At 40.1% G+C, this 13,934-nt stretch overlaps 2 protein-coding genes across 5 annotated transcripts in view; one reads left to right on the forward strand and one right to left on the reverse strand.

The window, feature by feature from the left end:
- brip1 (BRCA1 interacting helicase 1) overlaps window positions 1–11,126 on the reverse strand; it is a 233,273-nt gene extending 222,147 nt beyond the window's left edge. For all 3 annotated transcript variants that reach the window (XM_060847891.1, XM_060847890.1, XM_060847889.1), the window contains exons 1-4: window positions 11,082–11,126; window positions 7,704–7,849; window positions 5,938–6,049; window positions 3,458–3,628 (exon numbers count right to left, since the gene is read on the reverse strand). In XM_060847891.1, coding sequence (XP_060703874.1) covers window positions 3,458–3,628; window positions 5,938–6,049; window positions 7,704–7,796 — 376 coding nt within the window. In that variant the 5' untranslated portion in view covers window positions 7,797–7,849; window positions 11,082–11,126. The remainder of the gene's footprint in view (window positions 1–3,457; window positions 3,629–5,937; window positions 6,050–7,703; window positions 7,850–11,081) is intronic.
- Window positions 11,127–11,228: 102 nt separating this feature from the next.
- The window catches only part of ints2 (integrator complex subunit 2), a 67,913-nt gene continuing 65,207 nt past the window's right edge, over window positions 11,229–13,934 (forward strand). For both annotated transcript variants that reach the window (XM_060848008.1, XM_060848007.1), the window contains exon 1: window positions 11,229–11,805. The gene's annotated coding sequence lies outside the window, so the exon portion shown is untranslated. The remainder of the gene's footprint in view (window positions 11,806–13,934) is intronic.

The raw sequence follows: 13,934 nt of genomic DNA on the forward strand, positions 1-13,934 counted from the left end.
CTTCCTAACTACTGATTCAACCTGCAGGTTTACCATAAGAGTACCCTCAACTAGGACTCAAGTCCCTTTGCACTTCAGATTTCTGAATTTTCTCCCCATTTAGAAAATAGTTTATGCCTATTCTCCCAACCAAAGAGCACAACCCTTCACTTTCCCACATTGTATTCTTCTGCCACCTCTTTGCCCACTCTCCTCACCTGTCTAATTTCTTCTGCAGCCTCCTCAGTACTACCTGTCCTTCCACCTATCTTTGTATCATCTGCAAACTTAACCAGAATGTTCTCTACTCCTTTGTCTCGATCCTTAATGTACAAAGTGAAAAGCTGTGGTCCCAATATTGACCCTTGCGAAACATGACTTGTCACTGTCTGCCATCCTGAGAAGAACACTTTTATCCTGACTCTCTGACTTTGTCAGACAGTGAAATTGCTATCCATGCTAGTACCTTGCCTCTAACACCATATGCTCCTACCTTACGCAGTAGCTTCCGGTGCAGCACCTTGTCAAAGGTCTTCTTTAAGTCCAAGTAGATAACATCCAACTAACCTAATCGTTACTTCCTCAAAGTCGTCTGACAGATTTGTTCAGCATGACCATGAAACTATGTTGACTTTGCCCTAATTTACAATGCACTTCTAAGTATTCAGAGATCTCATCCTTCAAAACAGACTCCAAAATCTTAGCAACAACAGAGGTTAGGCTAACCATCCTGTAATTGTCCATCTTTTGCCTTACTCCCTCCTTAAACAGGGGGTTAAATAAGCCATTTTCCAATCCTCTGAAACCCTCTCTGACTCCAGTGATTCCTGAAAGATCACCACTAATGCCTCCACTATCTCTTCAGCTATTTCCCTCAGAACTCAGAGGAGTAGTCCATCTCGTCCAGGTGATTTATCCACCTTCAGACTTTTCAGTTTTTCTAGCACCTTCTCCTTGCTGATAGCCAACATACTCACCTTGGACTCACCCTGCCCAACTCTCTTGAATTTTTGGGATATTATTCGTGTCTTCCACCATGAAGACCGACACAAAGTACTTGTTTAGTTCCTCTGCCATTTCTTTGCTCCCCATTATCACTTCTCCAAGATCATTTTCCAGCAGCCCAATGTCCACTTTTGCTTCTCTTTTTCCCTTTATATAAGAAACTCTTGCTATCTTCTTTAATATTACCAGCAACCTTACACTCATACTAATTATCTCCCTTCTTATTTCTTTTTTAGTTGTCCTCCATTGGTCTTTCTAGACTTCCCATTCCTCTGGCTCCCATTGCGTTATATCTTTTGCTTTTACATTGTCCCCTACTTCAATTGTCAGCCATGGTTGCCTCGTCCTCCCTTTAGTGTGCTTTTTTCTCCTAGGGATGGATTTTTGCTGTCTTCCCCAAACTACTCCCAGAAACTCCTGCCATTGCTTTTCTGCTGTCTTTTCTGCTAGGCTCCTCTCCCAATCAATTCTGGTCAGCTCCTCATTCATGCCTCTAGTTACCTTTATTCAATTGTAATACCATTACATCTGATTCCAGCTAACCCCTCTCAAATTGCACAGTAAACTCTATGATTTGGAGATGCCGGTGTTGGACTGGGTTGTACACAGTTAAAAATCACACAACACCAGGTTATAGTCCAACAGGTTTAATTGGAAGCACACTAGCTTTCAGAGCGACGCTCCTTCATCAGGTGATTGTCACAATCACCTGATGAAAGAGCGTCACTCCGAAAGCTAGTGTGCTTCCAATTAAACCTATTGGACTATAACCTGGTGTTGTGTGATTTTTAATAGTAAATTCTATCATATAGTGTGGTCACTGCCTTCTAAGGGTTCCTTCACCTTAATTTCCCTTATCAAGTCTGCCTCAATGCACAAACCTAAATCCAGAATTGCCTGTTCCCTACTGGTCCCCTCAACAAGCTACTCCAAAAAGACATCTCGTAGACATTCCAGAAAATTCCTTTTCTTGCAATCCATTACCAACCAGATTTTCCTGCATATTGAAATCCCCCTTGATCATTGTAACCTTGTCTTTCTTATATATCTTCTCTATCTCCTGGAGTATCTCGTGCCCTACATCCTGATTACTGTTTGGAGGCCTGTCCATAACTACCTTTATGGTTTTTTTAACCTTTGTGGTTCCTCAACTCTACCAGTCCAGATTCTATATTATTTGACCTTACATTGCTTTTTGCAATTGATTTAATTTCATTTCTTACTAATAGAGCAACTCCTCTCCCCGCCTATCTTTTCAATAGGATGTATATCTTTTGATATTTAGTTCCCACTTTTGATCCCCTTGCAGCCACGTCTCCGTCCACCACATTGTACCTGCCAATTTCGATCTGCATTACTAGCTCATTTACCTTATTTCGTATAATGCTTGCACGGAGATACTGATGAAGGGCTTATGCTCGAAACGTCAAATTCCCTATTCCTGAGATGCTGCCTAACCTGCTGTGCTTTAACCAGCAACACATTTTCAGCTGTGATCTCCAGCATCTGCAGACCTCATTTTTTGCACGGAGATACAACACCTTGAGTCCTGTACTTGCCATCTCATTGTCATCCCTTTATCCGGTGTGCTTGAAGATTGATTCCTAACCCTTTCCAAAAACTCTGCCTTATTTTGTGTTCTGGAAACTTCTCCTGAGTTACCCTATCTTTTCATTTTTTTCATATTTTTCCATGTAGTTAAATCCACCCCCATAGATGTTAACATGCCTTCTGGAAATTCAAATACACTAGATCGCTGGTTCCCTTTTGTCAACTCTGATTTGTATATCCTCAAAGAACTCCATCAAATTTGTCAAATGTGATCTCCCCTTCACAAAACCACATTGACTCTTAACTGTGTTAAGTTTTTCTAAATGTCCTACAAATGTCTCGCTTAATAATGGCCTCTAGGTTTTCACTCTTTTCAATATACCCACCCATTTAAACAACCTTGTGTGGGGATCAGATAGTATTATAATAAGAAATATGTAATTACAACATTGTCTCAAATGGCTCCAAACTTTTACTCCTTGTACTTAACGAAGAACTATTTGTTAAGTGTCAGCAACTGCCTGATGCTCTGATCCCTGCATTGGTCTCCAATTCCCTAGCATGTCAAATGTTGAAAGTTTGTCCTAGCTTTTAAAGATCTTTCAGAACTTTGCCCTTTTGACAATACAACTCCACCACTCTCCACTGCCAAAATATTTCATTCTTCTGACTCCTGCATTTTACCCATCCCTCTACCCAATCACTGCCATCTGTGCTTTTAGGCATCCTTCAGGATAACTTCTAACCCTAAATGAAACCAAATAATGCATAGGACAATAAAAAGCATTCATAAATATTCGTAATATTCAAAATAGGTTCCATTCAATTACCTCACTACCTGTACTAATGAATGAATTTTATGTGAAAAACTCTCATATTAAATGAACATGAAATGGCTAAATAGGTTCAAGAAAGTAGTTACCTTGGTTTGAACTTGGTGAGGATTTTCCATTTTCTGCAACAGTGGAACTGGTCTGGTTTGTTTCTGCGGTTGGAGCAGAAGGCATTCTTGCTGTGTGACAGGCACAGTTACACACAGGCAATTTTTCTTGTTTTCCACAACCACTTGGACAACTTTCATTTCCAGATTTGTCTGCACAAGATAATTTGTTCATTAATACTACAAGCAGGACATTTACTGTACAACAATTTTGTTTTCCAATACGAGGAATGCCACAATGCTGCAGTAATATATTATAGTATCAAGAAAATGATTACAGTACAATTAAACTTTGGTATTCTAATATGCTGAAATGTCTATGTGCCACAGCAAAAGAATGTTGACACAAGTGGGCGGCACGGTGGCACAGTGGTTAGCACTGTTGCCTCACAGCGTCTGAGACCCGGGTTCAATTCCCGACTCAGGCGACTGACTGTGTGGAGTTTGCACGTTCTCCCCGTGTCTGCATGGGTTTCCTCCGGGTGCTCCGGTTTCCTCCCACAGTCCAAAGATGTGCGGGTCAGGTGAATTGGCCATGCTAAATTGCCCGTAGTGTTAGGTAAGGGGTAAATGTAGGGGTATGGGTGGGTTGCGCTTCGGCGGGTCAGTGTGGACTTGTTGGGCCACTTGTAAGTAACCTAATCTAATCTAATAGTTTTCCATCTTCACAGTACTACAAATCACTTCAAGTAGCTTCCTAAAACATAGGAGATCACTCCCTGATTCCTCCTAAGACCACTGGCCTCTGTGGCCAGTCAAGATAAGCATTTGAAGAGACTTGATGCTAGATGATGAAAGTTTTGCTTAAAGTATCTAATGGAACCTTTAGGTTCATTAGTCTCTGTTTAAGTTGTTAGGTTTGTGGGCTACCTTGATGCCAAGGGGACTAAGTAGTCTGGAATTCATTTCTGACATGTCTTTGATGTAAGGTAATGTGGCTATAGTTTTTGGTCGTGTTGTGTCTGCAAGAAACACGGATACCCAATGAACACAATCCGCCGATTCCTCAGAATCAAACCCAAACAAGCAGACACAATACAACCAAAAACTATAGCCACATTAATTACATCAAAGACATATCAGAAATGAATTCCAGACTACTTAGTCCCCTTGGCATCATGGTAGCCCACAAACCTACCAACACTTCAACAGTGACTAATGAATCCAAAGGATCCATTAGATACTACCAGCAAAATTAATGTCATTTATAAGATATCATGCAAGAACTGTAAGGAACTGTAAAAAATACTACATCCATCAAACAAGCAGGAAACTTGCCACCAGGGTACATGAACACCAACAAGCCCCCAAAAGACATGACCCACTATCTCTAGTTTCCATACATATAGACAATGAAGGACACCTTTTTGACTGGAACAACACACATCCTGGGACATCGAAACAAAGACACGCACGAGAATTCTTTTAAGATAGCATTCTAACCAGAACTATATCAATAAACATATCTATTTAGATCCCAACTATCTTCCCCTGGGAAAGAGAATTGGAAATGACATTACCCACCTTAAGAAACCAAGATGTATAAATAGAGAGGAGGGACATACCACCAGCACTTCACTGGAGACTCTCACGGTTGATATTACATAGTCATGGTGACAAAACTTCTGAAAATAAACCTTCCAGCTCAGTGAGCCAACTTACATACCTATCCTCAAACTGAGCTACAAATCTTCTCAAAAATAGCTAATATGAACTTACAGTATACTATTTTAAACCAAAGGACTACAGAAGCATTGAAAAAGTAACTTCCTATTTAGAAATTCTCTCAATACTTGGTTGTCATAGCTTACATAATCAATGTATCCCATGACAACTTTGCAGCCTTGCGATTTGCTATATGGTGTCTATTATTATCCATATAATCAAGGCCAACATATCCACAACTCTCTGTAGCAACCTTAAGTTATCTTTCAGAAGGTTGAAAAATGAAGTTGAATTTAAAAATGTATAATTGCTGCCAATCATTCTGATATTCAGGGCTAGTTCTGTAAGCTTGAACTATAAATGTGTTAATAATATTGAATGATCAATATTGAACAATTTCTATTTTACAATCCTTTTCTTGAATTTTCTGACCAAATGCATTTGCTCAGCGATTGTGTGTTGAACGACATCTAAGTGCCTTGAATTTTTTCTACAGCAAGTAGGAGGCAGATCCCAAATCTATCTCAAACAAATTGAACTGCTGTTGGTATTAATCTGATCCACACGTTAGCTGAAATTAATTATGAATGTATCAAATTGGCTGCAGCATATTATTGCGTCATCTACATAATAACTTGCTTGAGCTTAGAATTCTTATTTTTCACTCAAGAATATTATTATCCATTTGCAGTGAGGATAACATTTGTAACAAAGCAAGCAATGAAACATGACAAAATGTGCATGGTTAATCCTATAGAGCTTCATACAACACCAGAGAAATAAACATAAAACCATACCATATTGAGATTGCTGCCAGGCCAACGTAGAGCAAAGCAGTGCAAGACTTTTCCCACTTCCAGTTGGACTCTCTAACAGACAGTGCTGTTGACCGTTCAAGCCTCTTACAATCTGAATGAAAGCATAAATCAGACCAATGTGGACCTCTGCATTATCTAAGCTAATCACAATATCAACGTCAGAAGTAACAAACAGTGAGGTCATTGTATTTTAGGCTGTAATATTGTTAGCATTAAAGAATATCTCCTAAACTTAACAATCTATCTTTCTGTTAGTCAGCCAGCATCCAACAAACACAGAAATACATCACTAATTCAAACAAATGAAATTATGCACCCACCAGTAGAGTTTCATTGACCATTGCAAAGTGTAGACACGCTTCCTTTAGTATAACAACTACTTTATTCTGCAGACATTAGGTTGGGAGATGACAGAAATTCTCTTGGAACTTAAGAATGTATGAGCATACATACAAGGAACAGGAGTAAGCCATTTAGCCCCTCAGCTTGCCCAGTCATTCAAAAGGATCATGGCTGATCTGTCTATAATCTCAAATCCACATTTCTGTCTATCCGTCATTAGTTTTCATCCTTTGCTTAACAAAAATTGATCTACTTTTGCCTTAAAAGATTCAAGGACTCTGCTACCACCATCTTTTGAGGGAGAGAGCTCCCAAGACTCAAAACCCTGCGGGAAGGAGTTTCACCTAATCAGAAACAGGTCATTCTGATTTTTAAACAATGATCTCTAGTTCTACATTCTTCCATAACAGGGAAAGTCCCCTCTAAATCTAACTGTCACAAGCCCTCAGGATATTCTACTTTTCAATCAAATTGCTTTTTGCTCATCTAAACTGCAGCAGATACAATCCAAGCCTGTTCAATCTTTGCTTACAAGTACAAAATTATGAGATGCATAGATTGGGAAGAATATGGGAATTCTTTCCCCATGGCAGATAGGTCTAAGATCAGAGGGCCTAAGTTTACCACTGGTTTGAGGCTTTGAGGGGATCTGAGGAAATATTTTTCATCCAGAGTTTGGTAGAGCTTTGGAATGTGCTGTCTGAGAGGGTGGTAAAGGTAGGTACCCATTCAATTCAGATATTGGTCTAATAAACTATAGAAGCTGATATCATAGAACATAGAACATAGAACATAGAAGGATACAGCGCAGTACAGGCCCTTCGGCCCTCGATGTTGCGCCGACCGAATCCTACCTAACCTATACTAGCCCAATAACTTCCAAATGCCTATCCAATGCCCGCTTAAATGACCATAAAGAAGGAGAGTTCACCACTGATACGGGCAGGGCATTCCATGAACTCACAACCCGCTGTGTGAAGAATCTACCCCTAACATCTGTCCTATACCTACCACCCCTTAATTTAAAGCTATGTCCCCTAGTAACACCTGACTCCATTAGCGGTAAAAGGTTCTTAGTATCTACCCTATCTAAATATCATGTTGTTTAACTGAGCAAATCAACCATTATACTTGCTTATAGGCTTTTCATTACTTGCCTAGCTAAAACTGCACCACCTTTAAGATTTCATCTGTCCAGGTATAGAATAATTACATTCAAAATCTTAGTATCTAAACTCTGCCATGTAGGGTTAATGTGATTGCAAGCTTCAGTCACTGAGTATGTTACCTTAGAAACCCCTTCACAGCAAAGAAGACCCACCTGGCTCCTACCCATCTCTCAGAATACTTATGAACCATCAATTGCATTCAATTATCAGAGTACATGAAATCAATATACTTACTGAATTCATCATAGCAAGCTGAGATGGGTATGCCTTGCATGGAAAAAGAATTTTCACTCCACCAATTGTGTATTCAGAAGCTGATGATGCCATTATAATTAGTAATTGTGATATGCATCAAGAAAATTAAGCTTCAGTGCTTCAATCTGTGGAAGGAATTTTAAATACTTTATCTGGACAGAAAACACATTTTTAAAAAAATGTATTCAATTCCATTTTCAATGTCACTCTAATAGCAATTATTTGAATTCCAGTGCTGTGGGATGTCAGGGCAGATCTTGGAAACTAAGTGCTTAATGTAGTTTAAGCGGTAGTTCAGCAGCGTGGAGTACATTGAATGGAGTTTCCCAGATTCAGTTTAGGGACTATCCCATTTCTGTTTACATAAACAAATGGATTCTGAATTGCAATGCCACGTCACCAAGTATCACATTTGCAGATACAATAGCAGCATTCAAGAAGCATCTTGTAAGTGAAGACAGTTTTGGTATGGAAGGGCAAAATGTGTCAGTGCAGGCTTGAAGGGCCAAAGGCCTGTTCCTGTGTGGTATTGTTCTTTGTTCTATCAGATGTTTAAAAAGAAGGGTCATTGGAATTAGAGCAGGGGCACAGAAATTTATAAGGATTAGCTGCAAAAAATATGAACACAGACAGGGGAAAGTCAGATGAAATTTAATCCAGGTAAGTAAGAAACACTGAATTTGGTAAGAGATAGGAAACAGCTCAAGTGGTGACAAAATAACTGAGGACAAAGCCAAAAGAGACCTACTGGCTCAACAATACAGTGCTCATATATCGAACCACTCCAGGACAGATATTAACAAAACAAAAAGAATGGTCAAAACATTGTGCTAGAGAGAGAGATCATTATTAGTACTAACCATCATCTGACCTCCCACAAAACATCATTGTTCCAAGTTGGAAAAATTGGGGCTTTACACATGGAAAGAAGGCATCCAAGAAGTTACCTCAGAGTAATGCGAGGTCATTCATAAAATACAACCCAGATATTATTTTAAATTGTGGAACTAAAATTAGCAGAAGGTAAAGTTAGGACCAACTTTGGAAAACAAACTTATGGAATACACTACTTTAACTAGAAGTGTAAGTGAAAATCTTGGATTCATTCAGGAAAAAAATGGACTTTAATACCTTAAAGAAATTATGAATTTAGGTGAACTGCAAATTTCCTCTGAGCATTATGTTGTATGTTTAACAATGGTCCTATAGGAAGGATGTTGTGAAACTTGAAAGCCTGTGGACAGGGTTGGAGGATTTGAGCTATAGGGAGAGATTAAATAGGCGGGGGCTCTTTTCCCTGGAGCATTTGAGGCTGAGGGGTGACCTTATAGAGGTTTATAAAATCATGAGGAGCATGGATAGGATAAAGATATAAAAGAGACCTAAGGGGCAACTTGTTCATGCAGAGGGTGGTACGTGTATGGAATGAGCTACCAGAGGATGTGGTGAAGGCTGGTAGAATTGCAACATTTAAGAGGCATTTGGATGGGTATATGAATGGGAAGGGTTTGGAGGGATATGGGCCAGGTGCTGGCAGGTGGGACTAGATTGGGTTGGGATATCTGGTCGGCGTGGACGAGTTGGACCGAAGGGTTGTTTCCATGCTGTGCATCTATGACCGACATATAAGTCTCTGCCCAAGGAACAACATAGAGTCTCTCGTGGAAAACACAAATCATCAATCTACTTGTTAATTAACATTGTGTATCTAAATTGAATCTTAATAGATAATTCTGAAATTCCACTGACATCAGAAAACTTTTGAGCTTTATGCTTGACATGAAGTAAGCATCGAAATATAACTTATAACTGGTCAGTGTTTGAAATTTTATGGATAGTATAAAATATATTTAAGAACAAAAAACGTCATTTTCTGAAAAAAAATCAAGGAGTCCTATCATCCTGGATGGATGGATAGCACAAAATAGAAGTTTGCCTGCTAAGATCGCCATTACGAAGCATATTAATTACAAGCCTCACAATACTGTACATGCCAAATGGTTTTGGATCAAGGAAGACCAACTGCACAAAACTCTTATAATAATTAACTCAATAGGAAAAATATGTTCATTATAATCATCCAAAATTTAATTTAACAGGCAATAATCACTGGTATCTTTAATAGGAGAGACTAGTCAAACATCTGACCAAGGAGTTACATTCAGTTTTTAAAAAGGTTGACAGTTACAGAAGCTGTTTGAAGCAATAGGTCCTGAGTCCGTCCATAACCACCTGATGAAGAAGCAGCGCTCCAAAAGCTAGTGCTTCCAATTAAACTTGTTGGGACTTCAACCTGGTGTTGTGTGATTTTTAACTTTGTACACTCAAGTCCAACACCGGCATCTCCAACTCATGAATACTCCGTCAAAATTGACGGGCAAAATCGCAATGTGAAGGGCAGAGACTATGATACAAAGCAATGCAGCCAGATTACAACCAGAGACAGAGGAAATAGAAGCTTAGTGGTAATGCCACTGGACTTGTTATCGAAGACACCACAATAATATTCTGGGAACACGAGTCTGAATCCCAGGATTGTTCCATATATCATTTCAACTGCGTGACACTAAACCTTTGCCATAAAATTTGTGTCTTTTTGATCCTGCATCACAACCACCTGATGAAGAAGCAGCGATTCAAATAAACCTGTTGGACTATAACCCGGTGTTGTGCGATTTTTAACTTTGTCCACCCCAGTCCAACACCAGCTCCTCCAAGTTACGTCCTGAGAGGGCGAGATAAAGTAGTTTTGGAGCAGACTGGTGTGAAATATGAACAAGGTTGAAAAATGTGGCGCTGGAAAAGTACAGCAGGTCAGGCAGCATTCGATGAGTAGGATAATCGACTTATCGGGCATAAGCCCTTCATCAGGAAGAAAATACGAACGACACTGGGCCGAACGATCTGTACTTAAACTGCTGAGTTTTATTCTCCAGCATCCGCAATATTCTATTTCATCTAAATCTCATTGCCAATTACATAGGCAGCCGCAATGACAGAACTGCTGCGTAAATGCAACAGCACAAACAATCTGTCCGCAAATTACAGTATCCTGATGATGAAGGGCTTTTCCCGAAACGTCGATTTGCCTGCTCCTCGGATGCTGCCTGACCTGCTGTGCTCTTCCAGCACCACTCTAATCTAGACCCACAAATTACAGGAGCAAGACCTCGGGGAGAGCCAAATCGAAACCTTGCAAGTGGATGATGGCTTCAATGACAAGAAATAAATATTTCTACAGATTCAGTTGGTACTCCCCATTCGGAATTAATGAGGTTCTTAAACCATAACTTATGAGATGTAAGGCAAAAAAAAATGCTTCTGCCTTAGTTCGTTTCCCACAAAAACATTACTCACAGTTCTCCAGTTTATTTTACCTCATGCAATCGCACAACACAACTTCGCGCCTGACTGGTGACCAACGCGCAGGCGTAGGCGCCGGAGGCAAATCCGGAGTACGCCGGCGCAAGATGTGGGCCAATCGGCAGGCGAACTGGGACCCTCGCAGCCAATTGACGGCAGTGACCTGCAGTGAGCCCAATTTGGGGCCAAAAAAAGGGAAAGAATCAAAGAAGGTACACTGGACCCGAAACATTGACTTTGATTTCTCTACACGAATGTTGTTGGATCTGCTGAGTTTTTCGTTCTGTTTGAATGGACGGCGGCCAATCAGCAACCGTTGAGCGCTGAGCGCGGGGCAGGTAAAGTCATCAGGAAAACGAGTTGCCCAAAGGCCAATGGGCGAGTCCATTCGGCGGGGGTAGTCCTGCAATGGCAGTTGCTATGGTTACCCCGGCACGACCCACAATCCCGTATGGCGGTTGGTACGGTGCTGTCAGTGGAGTAAAGAAGGTTGATGCGGTTTATCGGACCAGAGGAGTACAGAGAAAAATTGGATTTTTGAAAAAACTAATGATTCTATGTTCCATTCCGCCTGGAACTCCAGTTCGACAGCGTTAGGGAGTTTAAACGGCGAATGGCGAGGCCCAGTGCGTTTCTCGGCGAGAAGGGTTACGTAACTCCGGGGACTGAGGCAGTGCTAGGCCTCGTTCATCAGTTTTCACTTTGCTTTCAGTAAAAGGTATGTTACTTGATTTCTGAAAATGTACTTAAAACAAAGTTAGTTTTAAAAGTAAAGTTGAGGCATCGGAAGAATTTACGATTAAAGTTTTCACGTATTAAGATAATTAACAGTATTAAATTCTGAAGTCAAGTAATCCATGGAACCGAAATGTTATTCATTGCTGTCGATATTTTAAATAATTTTGTGACATACTCTGATTAAGTGTAATGAAGTATTCAGTAACAAAATTAAATTTCTTGGCTTAAAACTTGGGACAATATCCGCCTTTCAATGCAAATATGCTGAAAATATATGAAGTTCTTTGAGTTTTTTTGTCAAGTTATCTGTAATTTTTGTTGTTGTTTTTTGCTTGCTAGTTTTTGAATTGACTTTCACAGTAACGCTGAAATACTGAAGTGTTAAGATCAAGAACTTAGCGATATTTGGGGAAACTGATTATTAAAAGAATCATTGCCAATAAATTAAAACAAACCCAGCCTCTGAAATTCCTGGGATAGCAGTCCCCCCTATAAGCTCCAATCCTCCAGTCTCAGCAACATCCTTGTGATTCTTTTCTGAACCCTTAACAACATTCTTCCTGTATTTGGGAGCCCAGAATTAAACGCAATATTCTGAAAGTGGTCTAATCAATATCCTCTACAGCTGCAACATGACATGCAAGATCAGTTCATTCCAAAAAGGAAGAAAGATCCTAGGAGGAGGCATGGGTGGCCGTGGTTGACGAGGGAAGTTAAAAAGCGCATAAAGTTTTAAAGAGAAAAAGTATAACATAGCAAAGTTAAGTGGGAAAACGGAGGACTGGGAAGCTTTTAAAGAACAACAGAGGATTACTAAGAAGGAAATACTCAGAGAAAAAATGAGGTACGAAGGTAAACTGGCCAAAAATATAAAGGAGGATAGTAAAAGCTTTTTTAAGTATGTGAAAGGCAAAAAATGGTTAAAACTAAAATTGGGCCCTTGAAGACAGAAACAGGGGAATATATTACGGGGAACAAAGAAATGGCAGAAGAATTGAATTGGTACTTCAGATCTGTGTTCACTGGGGAAGACACAAGCAATCTTCCTGAGGTAACAGTGGCTGAAGGACCTGAACTTAAGGGAATTTATATTTGCCAGGAATTGGTGTTTTAGAGACTGTTAGATCTGAAGGTTGATAAGTCCCCGGGGCCTGATGGTCTACATCCCAGGGTACTGAAGGAGGTGGCTCGAGAAACCGTGGATGCGTTCGTAATTATTTTCCAGAGTTTGATAGATTCGGGATCAGTTCCTGTGGATTGGAGGGTGGCTAATGTTGTACCACTTTTTAAGAAAGGTGGGAGAGAGAAAGCAGGAAATTATAGACCCCAGTTAGTTGATCTCGATGGTGGGAAAGATGCTGGAGTCTATTATAGGGATGAAATTACGACACATCTGGATAGTAGTAACAGGATAGGTCTGAGTCAGCATGGATTTATGAAGGAGAAACCATACTTGACTAATCTTCTGGAATTTTTTGAGGCTGTAACTCTGAAGATGGACGAGGGAGATCCAGTAGATGTAGTGTACCTGGACTTTCAGAAAGCTTTTGATAAAGTTCCACATAGGAGGTTAGTGAGCAAAATTAGGGCGCATGGTATTGGTGGCAATATCCTCTACTAACTTGGACTGAAAGTTGGTTGGCTGACAGGAAATAAAGAGTAGTGATAAACGGCTCCATTTTGGAATGGCAGGCACTGACCAGTGGGGTACTGCAGGGGTCAGTGCTGGGACCACAGCTTTTTACAATATATATATTAATGATATAGAAGATGGTATTAGTAATAACATTAGCAAATTTGCTGATGATACCAAGCTGGGTGGCAGGGTGAAATGTAAGGAGGATGTTAGGAGATTACAGGGTGACCTGGACAGGTTAGGTGAGTGGTCAGATGCATAACAGATGTAATTTAATGTGGATAAATGTATGGTTATCCACTTTGGTGGCAAGAACAGGAAGGCAGATTACTACCTAAATGGAATCAATTTAGGTAAAGGGGCAGTACAGAGAGATCTGGGTGTTCTTGTACACCAGTCAATGAAGGTAAGCATGCGGGTACAGCAGGTAGTGAAGAAGGCTAATAGCATGCTGAAAAATGTGTTGCTGGAAA

The sequence above is a fragment of the Hemiscyllium ocellatum genome, chromosome 31 (assembly GCF_020745735.1).
Source record: "Hemiscyllium ocellatum isolate sHemOce1 chromosome 31, sHemOce1.pat.X.cur, whole genome shotgun sequence".
Taxonomy (NCBI): Eukaryota; Metazoa; Chordata; class Chondrichthyes; order Orectolobiformes; family Hemiscylliidae; genus Hemiscyllium; species Hemiscyllium ocellatum.